Source organism: Biomphalaria glabrata, chromosome 11 (assembly GCF_947242115.1).
Source record: "Biomphalaria glabrata chromosome 11, xgBioGlab47.1, whole genome shotgun sequence".
NCBI classification, from domain to species: Eukaryota; Metazoa; Mollusca; class Gastropoda; family Planorbidae; genus Biomphalaria; species Biomphalaria glabrata.
In genome coordinates, this window is record NC_074721.1 from 37638990 (window position 1) to 37656960 (window position 17971).

At 36.3% G+C, this 17971-nt stretch overlaps 1 protein-coding gene across 3 annotated transcripts in view; it reads left to right on the forward strand.

Moving 5' to 3' along the window:
• Positions 1–17971, forward strand: part of LOC106069852 (dual 3',5'-cyclic-AMP and -GMP phosphodiesterase 11A-like) — a 222413-nt gene that overhangs the window by 159357 nt on the left and 45085 nt on the right. For all 3 annotated transcript variants that reach the window (XM_056003930.1, XM_056003932.1, XM_056003931.1), the window contains exon 9: positions 651–712. In XM_056003930.1, the coding sequence (XP_055859905.1) occupies positions 651–712 (62 nt within the window). The remainder of the gene's footprint in view (positions 1–650; positions 713–17971) is intronic.

Sequence of the window (17971 nt, forward strand, 5' to 3'; positions counted from 1 at the left end):
ACATAAGCCATGACCTTTAAATTTGGAGAGATCAGAGGTCTAATTCTACATGAGCCATGAAATTTAAATTTGGAGCGATCAGAGGTCTAATTCTACATGAGCCATGAAATCTAAATTTGGAGCGATCAGAGGTCTAATTGTACATCAGCGATGACCTCTAAATTGAGAGAGATCAAAGGTCTCATTCTACATGAGCCAAAAAATCTCTAAATTTGGAGCGATCAGAGGTCTAATTCTACATGAGCCATGACCTCTAAATTTGGAGCGATCAGAGGTCTAATTCTACATGAGCCATGACCTCTAAATTGAGAGCGATCAGAGGTCTAATTCTACATGAGCCATGACCTCTAAATTGAGAGCGATCAGAGGTCTAATTCTACATGAGCCATGACCTCTAAATTGAGAGAGATCAGAGGTCTAATTCTTAATCGACTATGAAACGTAATACTATAACCTTTGAGTCGACTTATGTTGTCTCGTCTTGTCCTTATCCCACAAAGTTTCTTCTATTGCAGACAGTCACACTGGTGTCAACAGCGCCGAACATTTTCCCCAGATTAGATTATAGATTATAGTTTATTATAGATAATTCGTGGATATATTTTGTAAGGTCTTCACCCTAATTACATTTTATTGTTTTCGTATTTCAGAACGCTTTTGATAAAATCTTTGATCTGGCGTATCCCATGAAAAATGGCCATTCAGGTAACAGGTAAGTCTTCGAGATCCCCACGTTGTTTTATTTCTTGTTCGACACCTGTAACCTAGCACACCTCTTGTTGCTTACCTGTACCTTCATCACTTTTGTCGTTTATACAATTTCCACCTAGTTTTTCTTGAGCTGTTTATTTGTTTAAAGTTTTTCTTTGCTTTCGTTTTTGTTTTGTTTTGATAATTGATAGTGAAATGCTAAGATGGAGCAGTTGAATACGTACACGGGAGATATTTGTCCAGATGATAAAGATAATAAAGTTAATAAAGAATATGGGATTTATCTTATCTTATAAAATAAAGACGTTACTTCAAAAAAGATGATGATTACGTCCTACGCGTCATGCATCTAGTCATGCATGTTAACCAATGACTTAAATTCTGCCAAGTCACTGGTTTTCCTGGCTAGCTCAGGCAACCCATTGCATGCTCTAATAGCACTAGGGAAGAAGGAGTATTTGTACAAATTGTGTCCTAGCATATGGAACGATGATTTAAACCAGATTCGTCAAGGAGTTAATATAACCCTTAGCTCAAAATACGCATGGCCCTATTGAAAAAATAACATATAGTAAAATAAATCTCAAACTTTAAGTCTAAAGATGCCGTGCCTCATAAAACGTATTGAAATTAATGTAGACTTGTGTAGCCTAGGCAGAAGCGTAATAACAAAACAGCTGTATGAACTGATTAGTGCACTGAAGATACTTGAGAATATTTAGTTAGGCTGAATAATAGAAAACAAACGTTGCTTTTATGTTTACAAGGGCTGTATCAACTCACTCTGTCTGTCTGTCTGGTAAAAAAAAGATGGTACATGTAATTTTTTCGACACCAAATCTCAGATACAGCTGAAAATGCGCATACTTAATTTCTTTTACCAGACAACTCAAGAATCAATAAAAAGTGACCAATTGCCAATTAACTATTGGTAATGAGTTATTTACGAACAAGAGAAAAAAATTGTACTTGAATGAATCTAATGGTATAAGCCGACATTGTCCCCCTTTGTAGGTCGCCTCTTAAAAGTAAGTTCTGAACAAACAATAGGTCTAGACAGTCGACTATATAAATAGACTCTTTGCTAGCAGGGTGGTTGAGCTTGAGGAGGCTTGAACCGAATTTGAATTCAGGTCGTTCCCCTTTTTTGAAAAAAAAATTGGTTTAAAAGCGATCATGTGTAAATTCACCAAATATCCTATACTTTCTCATACCCCCCTCCCTCTGCTGCGACTTTCCAGACTGGTCCAGATTTGGGATTAGATTATAGAGTATTGAGAAAGTTAAAAACATGAAATAACGCTAGATTGGTAAACATTTTTTGTTTGTTTATTGTTTGGTCTCATTCTATTACAAATTTCATGACATGACTGATCCAAACTAACTGATACAATAGCACTTCTGTACAAGCTCTGTGGGTTTTTTAAAAAGTATTTTATATGTTTTTTTTTTTTATTATCCTCTTTCACAAACTTGATATGAACTCACAACGTCTGTTAGTCTGTCTGTTAGTCTGTCTGTTTGTCTGTCTGTTAGTCTGTCTGGTAGTCTGTCTGTTAGTCTGTCTGTTAGTCTGTCTGTTAGTCTGTCTGTTAGTCTGTCTGTTAGTCTGTCTTTTAGTCTGTCTGTTTGTCTGTCTGTTTGTCTGTCTGTTAGTCTGTCTGTTAGTCTGTCTGTTAGTCTGTCTGTTAGTCTGTCTGGTAGTCTGTCTGTTAGTCTGTCTGGTTGTCTGTTAGTCTGTCTGTTAGTCTGTCTGTTAGTCTGTCTGGTAGTCTGTCTGGTAGTCTGTCTGTTTCACATCTAGTACACCTTTTCCCCTGACTACCCATTCTAGGATCAAGCTTAAACTGTGCACAATTATAGATTGTTCGATGACACTACGTGAATCAATAAAAAAATTAACCAATTAGTTAATCAATTAGTGCTTATTAATTAACTTTTACAAAAAAAGGAGTCAAACCTTGCAGCATTGAGAGATATGGCAGTGATTTAGCGATTCTTTCCCTTAGATAAGCTTTTTTTTTATAATTTTTTTTTTATTTTGCTTGTTTTGGGAAGTGGACTTTTAAAAAGTAATACAGTGAATATTGTTTCCCCTTTTTTTTTTCAAATCTTTCTCCTGCCAGTGACTGATTGGGCGTGACTATGACATTGATTGAATACTTATACAGAGAAAGTGTGCTAAATTGCTATGTGACAAGATCTCATTTAGTTGAATTACACACTTTAGAATTCGATGCATAAGCAAAATCAGGACTTAATCCCTTCAGCTAAACAAAGAGGTCTTTATTGGCTCTTCTAACCAAGTAGTGTTTCCCAAATTGTGTTCCGCGGAACCCTAGTGTTGTGTTCCACGAGTCCTGAATAGATGTTCCACGAGTCCTGAATAGATGTTCCACGAACTGCTGGAATAATGAGGTAGTTCCGGATCTCTTCTCAGTCACGTGGGTGTGTTGTTTACATTAATGACCTCATTGATTTCATTGTCATTTAAACATGAAAATAGTCTAGATCTAGACATCTTTGAATAATAAAAAGTATGTTACAACAATTCACTAATTTTTATGATTATTTAGTAGGTCTACTAGATCTAGGCTAGCACTAAATCTAGATCTACATCTTATCATAGGAAGTTATTGCCATGTATAAGACCACAGTCACGTGACTTTTTATAAAGTAGGTCAGAGATTCGGAACTACCTCATTAACTAGTAGGCTACCACGAGAATTAACCTCTAAAGAAAAATAAGCCAAGTGTTCCACTAAAAATGTGAAAAGTTTTCCGGTAAAGGAAAAAGGTTTGCGAATCACTGGCTCAGAGAATAGGCTTATTTAAGAAGTTTTATTGTCTGTACGGTCAAAGTTTATTTAAAGGTGGTATTTTTTCTTTCTCTTCCGAAATGTAAAACCGAAGCCATATTACGTCTGCTATCTTCTGTTTCCTGTCCTGTCTGAAACAACGATTGGTTACCCCCTGACCTTGACATTCACTGCTTTTACTTAGAAGTCTTCTACTTCGCTGTTTTTTCCTAGGTCACGTGGTTTGTTCTTAGCTGGTAGTTTAAGGATTCATTTAATAAATGACATTTTATAAGTCTTCGTCCATCCAATTTTTATAAGGCTTTTTTTATTGAACTTTAAGACAACCTTAACTTTTATTATAAAGACATTGGCTTCGTTATAAAGATAACTTGAAAGTAATTATGTTATTATTGGAAAGGTTGAAACTTTTTTTTAGTTCTATTTATGGCTCCTCCAACCAAAGGCGTCCCTCCACCGTCCTACAAGTGTTGTTATGGTACGATTAGGAATGGACCTCATTCACCAATTGTAAACAAACAACATTTTGCCACGTGGTTCTCTATCAATGCAATACAAATTACGCAATCCTGTTTTATTAATATTATCACGTGGATAAAAATTGTTTGCTTAAGATTGGTGAATGAGGTCCATAAGTTATTTGTTTCATAGACATGGAATGTTTTGACTTAAAAGACATTGACGCGACTAGTAAAAACAAGAATACAAGACGTATAGTCTGTTCAAGATACAAATATTTTTGTTCTCTGGCCAAATTAAATTATTTTCTATTTAAACTTTGAAAAATTGTAACAGTCAAACTAGAGTTTAACCAGTGTGGCCAACGAGCTCGTATTTCTTTACCACAACGATGTAGACCAACAGTCCCATATCTGGGAAAATCGTTAGAGAGTTTTTTTAAAGTTCCCTGTCCTGGTTTTTCTCAAAAGGCTCCATGAAGACACAATAAGCGTCTCTTTACATGGTAGAATGTAGAATAATTTCTAGTTATTGCGAACTTAGAAAAGCTAAAATTTACTTTAAAGTAAACTGCATATAGGCAGAGTAAATATCTATCAGATCCACAAAGCCAAGCAGGATCTGAATTTCACATCTAATGTACTTCTTGATATAAAAACTGGATACACATTTATATCTCTAGTACGTCTTGATATAGTGACTGGATATAAATGTACTTTTAAGCAGATACTCCTCTGTCAATCTCAGAGCACAAGGGAAACAAATCACTGCTATAAATAGCAGGCCAATCAACCATTCCTAGCACGTCCCTCGGTATAAGCCCATCTTTGCAGGTCATTCTCCGTGTCTTCAGCTGAAGTCGTCCCTCACTCCGGGGCGCCCTATTTACCAATCAATTGTGCAGGAACTCGAGCAGCTAACAAGAGCGCCCTACGAGGTCTATTCCGGGATGCTTCCGCCCGCCCTCGCCCACTCCCACCTACAAAAAACTTTTTTTTTTTTTTTGGGGGGTTTTGGGCATTGACGTTCTGAGATTGTCCCTCGGAGAACATTTTAATGACTTCAACGTTATAAGAACTACGTCAATTGACTTATCTTACTTTTCTGGAACGTCAACCAGGGTTAACATTATGAAAAAAAAATTAAAATAATTGGGAGCGGGGAAGTGCTAAGGGATTTGAAGTTAGTAAGTCTGCTAGCATACAAATTATACTCTAGAATACATGATGAATGCAATAGAATTAGCCAAGTTTAATTTATATGAATACAAGGTCACCCAATCTGGACACATTTGTAATTGAAACAAGAATATAAAGAAAACAAACTTCTGCACTGGCTTTGCTTATTATTCCTTTAACTTGTAGCTCTAGACAGTTAGTCCAAATAAATCATAGTAACTTGTAAAAAAAATAATTAAACTTCTAGTATTAAACCGAAATGGAGTTAATTTTGATTGACAGTATAAAGCTTCAACTTCAATGTAGATATAGGTAGAAACAGAAGACGTTTGAGCGATTTCGAACCCACCTCACTCCATAAGTACAATAAACAACACTTCCTTCCGTCTCTGACGTAACTTCCACTACCTTACATCAGCGGTTCGCTTCTAGTTATATCCTAATGATCTTTTTTTTTTTTTTTTTTTTTTAATCCTCAGCATTTATTGCTATCTCATCATTGGATTTGGGCTTCATGCCTCTTTTGGTGGGCTTTTTTTTGGCCTCTTTTCTTGGGCTTCATGCCTCTTTTGGTGGGCTTTTTTTTGGCCTCTTTTCTTGGGCTTCATGCCTCTTTTGGTGGGCTTTTTTTTGGCCTCTTTTCTTGGGCTTCATGCCTCTTTTGGTGGGCTTTTTTTTGGCCTCTTTTCTTGGGCTTCATGCCTCTTTTGGTGGGCTTTTTTTTGGCCTCTTTTCTTGGGCTTCATGCCTCTTTTGGTGGGCTTTTTTTTGGCCTCTTTTCTTGGGCTTCATGCCTCTTTTGGTGGGCTTTTTTTTGGCCTCTTTTCTTGGGCTTTCTGCCTCTTCTTTTTTTTTTCCAATTTTAATAAATGGTACGTGGTGTTCAAAGGTACAAGACAAAGAAAGTAAAAATTTAGGAATATGGTACATGGCATACATTTAAGATACGTCAATATAAGATTTATTTTTTTTTAACAATGTGATTGGTGTATATTTACATAATGATAACATATAAAATAAAGGTGTCATTTTAGAAATACATATACAGCATAAAAGGGTGTTATTGGTGGGTATTTACAGATGATAACATGTATTTACATTGAAATAAAAGTGATCTTTACATCAGAATATATTCAGCCAATATGTGGTGTTTAAACAAAGCATGCCTTTAACGGCGAGATAAATATTACAAGATTTTGTTGTAATTAGCAAACTGCAGTATTTATGCATACATTCTGTACAAATTCTGTTCTTCAGCTGTACTTTAGGAGTTCATTTTTTTTTCAGTTCTAATTTTTTTTTTAAATCTTGCCTCTAATTAAAGAACCTTTGTTATACCCTTAAGACTTGGTCACTTTAATAGACATTGCACTTTAAAAGCTTCCAATCCTCTAGATTTCCTGCCCATGACATCAATTTAAACATTAAACGCCACACTCTCTATATTTAAACGAGATCAAAAATTAGAATTCAACTTTTAGGAGTCCTTAAATAAAGAAATATTCAAATATAAAGTGGCCCTAGTTTAAACATTTCTCAGTTAGATGGTCGAATATCGATTGAAAAAAACAACAACAACCTTGACCTAGTCAGCAGAAGTGATAAAGAAAGAGCCGGAAGTAGTTTCGAGAGAAATCAGTGTCCACGTGACGTCTCTGTCTCTCTCTATATATATTGTATAATTCTGTACCTATGCCGACGCATGTGGTGCGCACCAGCGCGCTGTACCACACAAAGATGAACAGATCAGGAGAGGAACTAGGGACATTGAATTTTGGTTCAGATCTAGAGATGAACTAGGGACAGTGAATTCCGGTTCAGATCTAGAGAGGAACTAAGGACAGTGAATTCCGGTTCAGATCTAGAGAGGAACTAAGGACAGTGAATTCCTGTTCAGATCTAGAGAGGAACTAGGGACAGTGAATTCCGGTTCAGATCTAGAGAGGAACTAGGGACAGTGAATTCTGGCTAAGTTCTAGGAAGGTAGAAAAAACAGTAGGTGTCGGTGGTTGGATTGTCTCTACTTGTTTATTTGTTAGGTAGTTATTAAACTTATCTGTAAATACATTTATATACAGAGAGAGAGAGAGAAAGAAAGAATGAAGGAAAGATAGATAGATAGATAGATAGATAGATAGATAGATAGATAGATAGATAGATAGATAGATAGATAGATAGATAGATAGACAGACAGACAGACAGACAGACAGTAGACAGATAGATAGACAGACAGACAGATAGATATATAGATAGATAGATAGATAGATAGATAGATAGATAGATAGATAGATAGATAGATAGATAGATAGATAGATAGATAGATAGATAGAAAGATAGATAGAAAGATCAGTTTACAGAATATGACATAAAAAAACGTTTATCATTACTAAATATATATTGAACACGTACTGTTGTGGAAACGCCTGGTTCGTTGGCTGGTTGGTTAGGCGGTTGGTTCGTTGGCTGGTTGGTTAGGCGGTTGGTTCGTTGGCTGGTTGGTTAGGCGGTTGGTTCGTTGGCTGGTCGGTTAGGCGGTTGGTTTGTTGGCTGGTTGGTTCGTTGGCTGGTTGGTTAGGCGGTTGGTTGGTTGGCTGGTTGGTTAGGCGGTTGGTTCGTTGGCTGGTTGGTTAGGCGGTTGGTTCGTTGGCTGGTTGGTTAGGCGGTTGGTTGGTTGGTTGGTTAGGCGGTTGGATGGTTCGTTGGCTGGTTGGTTAGGCGGTTGGCTTTTTGGGTGGTTGGGTGGAACTTGAGTGGACACGGATTTAGAAAATGACTTTTAACGATTTTCCTAAAAATTTGTCTGTTGCTGTAAAGGAATTACCAGCTCGTGGTCCACGCTGGGACAACTTATTACCTATGAGATAAGAGTGCGCCATAGGAGCTTTTTGCCTCTGAGAAGAGACTGCGCCACTGCGCAGACATTTCAATCCGCTGTGATTCTTGCAATCCACAGTGCAGCTCAAGTTGTACTTGATTGACATTCACATAAGATGAAGTCATTGTCATGCCATTGCCATGTCACAATATGACAATCCTGTTAATTATTGCTAATTCTCATCTCGTCACTTGACACGCCGTAGGAAAAAAAACACATAAATTTTAAGACTAAACGAATAAGCTTTCTTTTTCTATATGTAAAAAAAAATAATTAATTATGACTAAGACTAAGACTGCTTTATTGATCCTTATGGAGATTTGTTGTGATTAATTGGTTAATATATCAACCTAGGCTTGTATGTTAGCGGAGCCGCAGTTTTGATAAACATGTAAATGAGGTTTATGTGTGTGATTTTTAGAATCGGTCTCTTCTTCGCAATTGTAATATTTGCCTTGAATCCCACAGTATCCGAATTCAAATGAAACCCACTATAAGTACGTTGTAATTGAGCTTATAGGTGAAAGAGTCTTGGAACTCTAGGCTCGGTAAATAACACCGTCCATCTGCCTGTCATACAGTTCTGTCAAACAAGGATTACAAGCTGATGTAAGTTGTGTACAACCCTATTATTGATTGCTCGTAGACCGGGAGGCTTTGGTTACAGGGGAGGCCAATCACACTGGGGAAACTCCGTCATATTCTTTCTGTGTACATCAAAAGACTATACTGGTGTCCGGCTTAGAAGCGGCCCCCTTGAAAAAAAGTGGTAATTGGAATATGTCTTGCGTGTGTATTATTGCCAAATCATATATACGCTAATACTGCGGTCTATTAGTAAGAGTATTATTTACGGATTACTGCTTATCATTATATGTCCATTTAATAGACATTGGACTTTGTCTATATGGTCCTCCACAGGAGTTCTTTCCTATTAGTCGAAATATCTCCTCTAACGACCACTTACACCCGACCGCCCACGTTGACGCTGAAAAGTATAGTTCTCGAGCCTGTCATTACAAAAAAATAATACTAAATTACTAGTAAATTTTTTAGTTTGTGCCTGTAGAAAATCTATTTAAAAAAAAAGGAAAATGTATTTGTTTTTAATTATCGCCCCCTAGTTATTGCTTCAAACCCCAACCTGGATTTTGATAGGAAATACACTTCTATTTGTTTTGGTTCATTCTATAATTAGTAATTTACAAATGTTTGACGCCAAATCCTATACTCTTAAGCGAGCAATTCTTGTATGTATGTATGTATGTATATATATTTATATTCCTATACTCTTAATTAGATTTGCGTTCAAAAACTATACAAAAGATTAATGCTTCAAATTATAAGAGGAACAATATTTTACCTTCTTTTTGGTTGAATAGAAATTCAGATTTTCTATGCTATGCCATGTGCTATGGAATACATTATATTTGTATATCTTAATGTGTAATTATAATGAAATAACACTCATTAAAAACTCGCTAGAGCCAGGCCCCACACCACATTACATCTCTGGATAGCCCTACCCATAGACTACCTAGGTTCCCAAATTAAGTCTTCATTTCAGAACATCTCTCATGAAATGCCAAAAAGGTGATAAAAAGAATCGATTAAAATAGCCTAGAGAAAGACAAAGTGGCCAAAAGAAAGACAAAGTGGCCAAAGGAAAGGAAAAGTGGCCAACAGAAAGACAAAGTGGCCAAAAGAAATACAAAGTGGCTAAAAGAAAGACAAAGTGGCCAACAGAAAAAGTGGCTAAAAGAAAGACAAAGTGGCCAACAGAAAGACAAAGTGGCTAAAAGAAAGACAAAGTGGCCAACAGAAAGACAAAGTGGCCAAAAGAAAGACAAAGTGGCCAACAGAAAGACAAAGTGGCCAAAAGAAAGACAAAGTGGCCAAAAGAAAGACAAAGTTGAAGGTTGAGAAAATCACCTGTCTTTTAAACAGATGCAGAAAAAGAGAAGATGTTGTGACACTGCTGCTTAAGCTGCTACAAAGTAACCTTTGACCTCTGGACGTATAAAGCTATTGGAAAAGTCATACACTTAAACTATAAATGCAAAACTAGCCTTCATTTCGTTAATGTGTAATTTCACCCCCTTCAGACCTTGAGATCTACAGACATGATGATGTCAAGTATGCTTTTTCTGTGGCCCATAGTTAACGAGGGTGTCATGTGGCCAGCACAACTACCCACCGCCCTTACTGTTTCCCCAACTTATGCCACGCACCCATTAGAACTGGGGAAGGGAATCAGAGGCGCCCTAAAGATCCCGAAACTAAAAAATCAGTCTTCAGAAGGATTCGAGCCCGAAATCTCTCGATTCGGAAGCCAAGCGCCTTACCACTCAGCCACCGCGCCTCTTGTTGTGTGAAAATCCACCCAAAATGTGTATCATTTGGTGATTTTATGTAAAAACTTATAACTCAATTTTATTCTGCTGCTTACCAAAATATTAAAAAAAAATTGCCAAAACATACATAGTGACAAACTTATAAAGTGAAATAACACAAACCCTGAATGGTTGGCGTATTGTGTGGAATCGCGTGGAGTCGAATCCCAGCTACTCTGAACGCTGTAGTCGCACTGTAGAATGATGCTTTGAAAATAATTGCGGATAATATTATATAAATATGGAGTTATCTTGCCTGAGTGTTAATTGAATATCAAGCATATCGGTAAGCTTTGCTATTTTTAAGAAAATATTTCTAAAAAAATCTTTTCCCTTGTTTAGCTGTTTGTATTGTTTATTGTACGTGTTCCGGGTAAAGTAAAATTAAGTTCCCCTTTGAGGCTTTGTGTTCCAGGTAAAGTATAAAGTTCCCCTTTCAGACCTTGTGTTATATGGTAAAGTAAAATAAAGTTCCCATTTTAGACCTTGTGTTCTGGGTAAAGTAAAGTGAAGTTTCTCTTTCAAACATTGTGTTCCGGGTGCTCCTTCAGAGTTCAAGTTTATTACATCCTAGCCCAAACATTCCGCACCACTGCAGGGGGATGATGTCTGAAAGGACTCGAACCCGAGATCATTGAAACGACAATCCAGAACGCATACCTCACGACCAGACAGTCTTATTAATATTGCCTGAAGTCGATGCGTGTGTGTGAGTGTTTATGTTTGTGTTTTGATATAGCCCAAGTGTTGGATGTTTATATAGTATGTGCATATATTTTTTAAATTATTTCTTTTCTTTTCGATTTTCAAGTTTCCATAATAGATCTGGTGGAGAGCTTTGGTTTTAAAAGAAATATCTGGTTGTAAAAATACTAATGAACTAGATATCAAATTAAAAATAAAATTTGCTGCCGACCTGTTAGTTCCTGATGTTAATGTTGAAACCTTTATGTATTTTGAAATGTTTTCTGGCGAGATTTAATGTTTCCAAATTTAGATTCCGGTTATTCATAGAGCGGTAAATTGGCCAGCCTAATGGGCGTCTAGGAATAGTCCTATAATTTTTTTGTTTCAGAAGCTGGGCAATACTTATTATGTAAACAACTTTAATGGCGTAATAACACATGATTAACTAGGCAAATCTTCTCTCTGCGTCAATAAAGAACTAACGCTTTTATTATATTTCAACTTGTAATATTTAAATGAGTTATGAGACATGATCTTCAACTCTTTTTACTACATCGCTTCCTCTTCTTTTTCTGTATCTTTTCGTAAAATTGTGCGCAAACCGCACGACCCGGCAGCCATTCTTAAGTGCTTTGAGAATTAGTAAACAATCAAATAAAAATAACAAGAAAAACAAAACAAAAAAAAACTTTAAAAAACAAAAAATAAAAAAACAAGCTTATTTGAAGTGTACTTTTATCAATTAGTTTGGTTAAGTCATGTAGTTAAATTTGTAATAGATCTAGACTAACAACAATAAATCTATGTAATTAAAAATATTTTTACTAAATTGCTTTTGTTTAGCGCTATTTCATTATTTTAGCTTTCTCAATACGCTATGAGCCTATCACCTATTTGGACCTGTTGGGAAAATGGGGTGGGGGGTGGGGTGGAGAAAGAAAGAGATCTCTGGATGGTTGTTTTACCGTCATTGGTGTTTAAAGCGTTTACAAAAAAAGAAAAAAAAAAGGGGGGGGAACGACTCGAACTAGTGACTTACGCCTCCTCGGGCCGACGTGCTAACCACTCTGCTACTAAGGTACTATCTAAAATAATAAACTACCAATAGTTAATTAACTAATTGATTATCTTTTTGTATTGATTCTTGTGTTGTCACGTAACAGAAATAAATGTGTAAAACTTCAGCATGCTCCGAGATCGGGTGTGGGAGAAATAACGTGTACAAACTTTTTTATCAGTCAGACAGAGTGAGTTGGTGTAAGCTCTAAATAAATACTAGATTACTATGTTTAAAATGTATCAATTAATCATGCAAATCCACAAGGAGTTCTTTTTTAAACCAATCCTTTTTAGTTACACTTAACCATTAATACTATCTTCGTTTGAGAGCAAAGTGAATATCTGATGAATAAGTTCAAGGGAGATAAACAAGTTATTGTAATCTTTCCATTATTCATTAAAAAATGAAATTATTAACGTTTTAACATTCCCATTTTTATCCTGTGTGCTTTTCGTAGATACAATATTTTAAAAAAGCCCCATCGTCTGCTAGTCCCCTGCGTGATAAACTCTTAAGGACGGAATCGATACTTCATAGAATAATTTCTGGATCGGTATCAGAGATTCATGCCATGTATGTGACTAATGTACTCAGTCATTCAATGAAGGAAACTTTTTTTTTCCGGCTGCATACTTTCATGTTTGACCTGACGTTAATGTCATTTTAAACACCAATTTTTCAACAAACATTTTTGGTTTAACTTCTCAAAAGACAACAATGTGTTAGTTGTACTAGAGTCACATATGTCTACATAATAATAAGATGTTTGATCCCAATCACTTGGAATTAACATTAAGAAAAATAATGGACTTTAGGGTAGAGAATTATCTAGTTTGATTTTCATATATCTGTATAATGCTCATGTAGTTTTTCAGAAATAGGGTGTTGGGGGTCAGGGATATCTGATACTGTGTTGATTGTTCTGGAGTAGAGTATACTTGTATCATTTTTCTGTCTTTAGGGGGTTCATTGGTTAGGTAGTATGTCTTTGATATTAAATAATATTTCTATTACTGTTATTATATTTTTAGGTTAATCACTTTTCAATTGTTTATGATTTAATAATTGTGAATTATGATAACTTACAAATAAAAACATTAAAAAAAAAAAAAAAAAAAAAAAAAGCCCACAAAAGAGGCAAGATGGCCCATAAAAGAGGCATATAAAGCCCAAAAAAGAGGCAAAGAAAAGAGGCATAAAGCCCAAGGATTCCTATGATGATAAAGCTAAACTGAATAGCGCAAATTCTGAGGTTTCCTTTGAAAAAAAAAAAAAAAAAAAATATAACACTTTTTGTATTATTTCGTTAAGTGTATTTGAAAAATTATTATGACCTAAATTTTGTGGGGTGCGATCAAGATTTTCCTTCGGTGGTCTTGATGGTCCCGGGTTTGAATCCCAACTGCTCCGTCGACCTACGAGAGTATTGGGCCAGGATGTTGGGCAAATTATCTTGAAATCTGAAGAAGAATCCGAAAGCATTTACAAAACGTCCCTTTGCGTTCCTTGGAGAGAGAGAGGAGAGAGATTCAATATTTTGATATGTTAGTCGTATGACCTATTTGGTTACTTAGCCATACATAAGTAAATCTTTGTTATTTTCCATTTTAGAATAAAACAGTTTTAAAGATTTCTCTTCATTTGATATGTTGGTGTTTTTTCTGTCTAATGGCTGATGACACCCAAGCCATCTAATGAAAACTAGACTTTTCTTGCGATTTCTATCTTTACTAAACTGAAAGCTCCGAATTAAAACATGAGCGTGTGTGTGTGTAAGCTTGTATGTGTGTGCGTGTAACAGGCTTGATAAAAATCATGATTTCTTTGAAGATAAAAGAAACGGATCAATGTAATTTTAACTACATTTTTGTTTTCCATTTCATTAAAAGTTTTCTTTTTTAGATTTAGAGAGTGAAACATTATGTTATCTTATCTTAACTTATCTTGTAATTTAAAGACGTTCCATCAAAACAAAAGATAATTACGTCCTACTCCTTCCCATACGTTAACTCTTTCTCTCCTAACTGACGATACCAACGTTGATTCCCCTAGAATGTGACTAGAATGTGATAAATAATTACGGAGAGAAAGAGTTAATCTTGTCGTGCATATTAATTAAAACGTAAAACTCTGCGACTGATGTTCCTGGCTGATTTAGGAATATAAATTATTTTTTTTTGCAAAGCTTATCTAAGGTAAAGAACCGCTAATTACTGCCATTTATCTGACAATGGCAGGGTCTAGTTCCCCTTCTGCCATATAAAACTAAATTAATTATTCAGTACTAATTTAATAGCTAGTTGGTTATTTTTTGGATTCATTAGTGTTTTGTCATAGACTATGTCTAATTATACAAAATTTGTTTGTACGATCCGAGAATGCAAAGTGGGAGAGAAAAAAACGTAATAAGGGGGCTAAATCCACCTATATATCCAAATCTCTTAATTAAGAAGCATTCATTCCCCTTATTTCGATATCAAACAAAATAATTTAATCACCAAAATTAATTAACTAATTGTTTAATTTTTTTAAATTTATTTAAGCCTTGTCAAGTACAATAAATAATTGTGTAAATATTCAGCTTGATCTGAGAATGGGAAATGGGAGAAAAAAAACATGTTCGAAATTTCTACAAGACAGACAGATTGACAGACAGACAGAATAAATTGATAAAAGCTTTGAAAAAAAAGAAAATTACTTCTGAAATGCTCGTTTAATCGTCTGCCTGGACGTGTAGTATGCGTGCTGGACTGTCGTTCGGACTTCTCTATGGTCCCGGGTTCGTACCTTGCTCTCTGTTATCTCCCTGTCGTCTTTTGGGAGGTTTGGACTAGGAAATAAATTATTTTCAACTCTGAAAGAACATCTGGAACCTGTGGAACAAACAAACAACGTGTTCCATTTTTGTATTTCTGTCATCATCATCATTATCATCATTCCTTTGAGTTCCTCATGGAACATAGGGCCTCGACAAAAACACGCCACTCTGCACGGTCTCCTGCTAGTTTTTTGATGGTTTCCCAGCTCTTCCCGGTCTTCTCTGCTTCTTCAAGTACACTGCGTCGCCATGTTCTTTTTGGTCTTTCTTCTGCGTCTTGTTCCCTGGGAGTTCCACTCTATTCTCTGTTGCTAGTATCTTTTCTAAGGGTGTGACCAATCCATCTCCACTTCCTCTCTAAGATTTCTGTCATCGATCATTCAAAATTATTTCTAAATCACTAGACGGCAGGCTTCTCACAGGAGAAGGAAAACTCTGATTTTGAACCTCTGTTGCCTTGCAGCTATACCCAATCATGGGAAAGGCTTCTGGAGTCAATCCAGAGGAAAAATCAGGAGCTGGCGACCCTAAGGCAGTTTGCAGCACCCAGTGCTACACCCTGGCAGAACCTGCGACGCCGCTGACCCCAAACTATATCGGCACTGCCGTTCCTTTGGATACATCAGCTGCGTGGAGAGGGGTGAACTGATGTGTGGACGACATCGTTCCAACCGCAGCTAATGCCCAGGCATTCATTTCATTTCCGTGAGATGATCCATAGACTCTTCGCGACTGAAGGAAGCCATAAAAAAAAAAGATGACAAGCTGGTGGTATGAATCGAAAACCGAAAATGTTTTCAGTAACCAGTTGAACTATTGAATAAATCAATATGACAAAGAAATAGAATCGAGCCAGTGCCATTCAGCATGACTCCATCTTAAATCCCGTCATTGTGGTCTTACATTGCTTTAATATAATATCTTTTTTTTTTTCCTTGGCTTCTTGAGTTAAAAAAGGGAAGGGGGGGGGGGAGAGTTTGAGAGAAGAACAAACAATGCTCTCTAGTTATTCCTCTAACATCTAAATGCATTGTGGGTTAACTGGAACAAGACCTGGGAGGGGGGGGGGAAGAGTTCCGAATGTCGTACAGATAAAGTAAACAACAGATCAAAAAGAATCCAGTAAATATGTGATGACTTGTGCGAGTGTTGAAGAGTGTCTGGCCAAGCGTTGTGTTTAAAGTCTTTACAGTAATGTCCCGACAATGTTCAAGACACGATCATAAAAGGTTTTTGTTTTTTTTTTGTTTATTCATAAATAATTCGACAGCGACATCCTGCTAGAGAATTAAGAAAAAAAAAAAGTTGTTCCTTTATATGCTGTGAATATAATAAATGGCAATATTCTGTGTTGATATTGGACAAAAGAAGGGAAAAAAAAATGACTAGGAAAATTTATGAAAATAAACTCAAGTATTTGCAATGAAACATTACAAGATGCACTTTAAGCTATGACGCTGATCTCTGTGGAGACAGCCTGCCGCCCAATACCTCAAGCAAGGCTAGGGATCTAAGACAAAGTCAATAAGAGGCGAAATAAACAGTAATAATATTTAGGCTTGTCTTCGAGACCCAAGATTAACGAGGAATGCTGTATTTCCCGTGGTTACGCAGCCCCAGCTGTGACCTACATATTTTGCTACATACAACGCAGCCATAACCATTGTTTGCCGGTGGTCGATTTAGATATTTTCTTTTCGCCGTCTACGTCTGTCCTCGGCAGCGGATTTTCTTTTGGTCTCGCTCTGAATCCAACTGCAACCAAGGTGCTCTTTTCTATGTCAGTTAAAATAAGTTGGCTCCTAAGCTGGTCTTTAAAGCGTTTCTGTGGGGCACCTCTGTTACGTCAACCACCTTTCAGCTCACCAAAATAAGATTGCTTTTGGCATACGTTCGTCCCCCATACGGGATACGTGCCCTGCCCAGCGTAACTGTCGGACCATACTGCCAACTGTATTTATTATATATATATTAATTTTACGAATGACTGCAAACTATATGGTTGTTGTTGTTCTTTTTCTGAAACTTTGTTTTTCTTGTTTTAATTTTAAAAAAGTATTTTATACTTTTTCATTTATAATGCCTCTTATCAGCTTGCAAATTCTTCGTCGTTCAAAAAACAACATAGATGGGTGGACACATGCGTATTACAATGTAAAGTCGCAGAGAATTCGGAGATTCTTTTTTTTTTTTTTTTTTTTTTTTTTTTTTTTTTTTTTTAAGGAAACCTCAGAATTTGCGCTATTCAGTTTTAGCTTTAATAAATCGTAAACCTGTACTTCCGAGCTACAAGGGATTTGCAAATTAATCTTATATTTAGCATTTTATTGCTTTATTTTAGGTCAATCTCTCTTTCTTTATTCATATATTTTTTTATCACTTCACAATATCCTTTGAATAAAGACGAAAACCTAAAAGTTCCCGTTACGAGTGTCAATTATGTTGATTTGGTGAAGAATGTCTGTGACATCTAGATTTGAAAAACTAAAAAAAAAATTGGGTTATGTCTCTTGAGAAATTATTTCCTACCTAGTCTTCAGGTTTTCTATAGAATGTTGAATTTCGCACTTTGAGATATACGTATGCGGACTGATGACAGAGGCTAGAAGATGAGATGAAGTTATAGGATTGATCTACATCAGGGGTTCTCAACCTGTGGGTCGCAACCCCGTTGGGGGTCGATTGATGATTTGCCAGGGGTCACCTAAGACCATCGAAAATATGGATTGTTATTGTCTACTCTTCTATTGCTGTATGTGTGTGTGTGGGGGGGGGGGGCGAGCGGGGGATTGTAAAAAGGGGTCGCGAGCTTAAAAGGTTGAGAACCGCTGATCTACATGTGACCCACAACGAACAAAATCCGGCATTCGACAGAATGCCAAATACTTCTCCATGTTACAAATTAAATCTTATTTGAATAATGTTACTTCTAAAAATAAACTATTGTTACTTAAGTAAGTTCCTCTTTCTC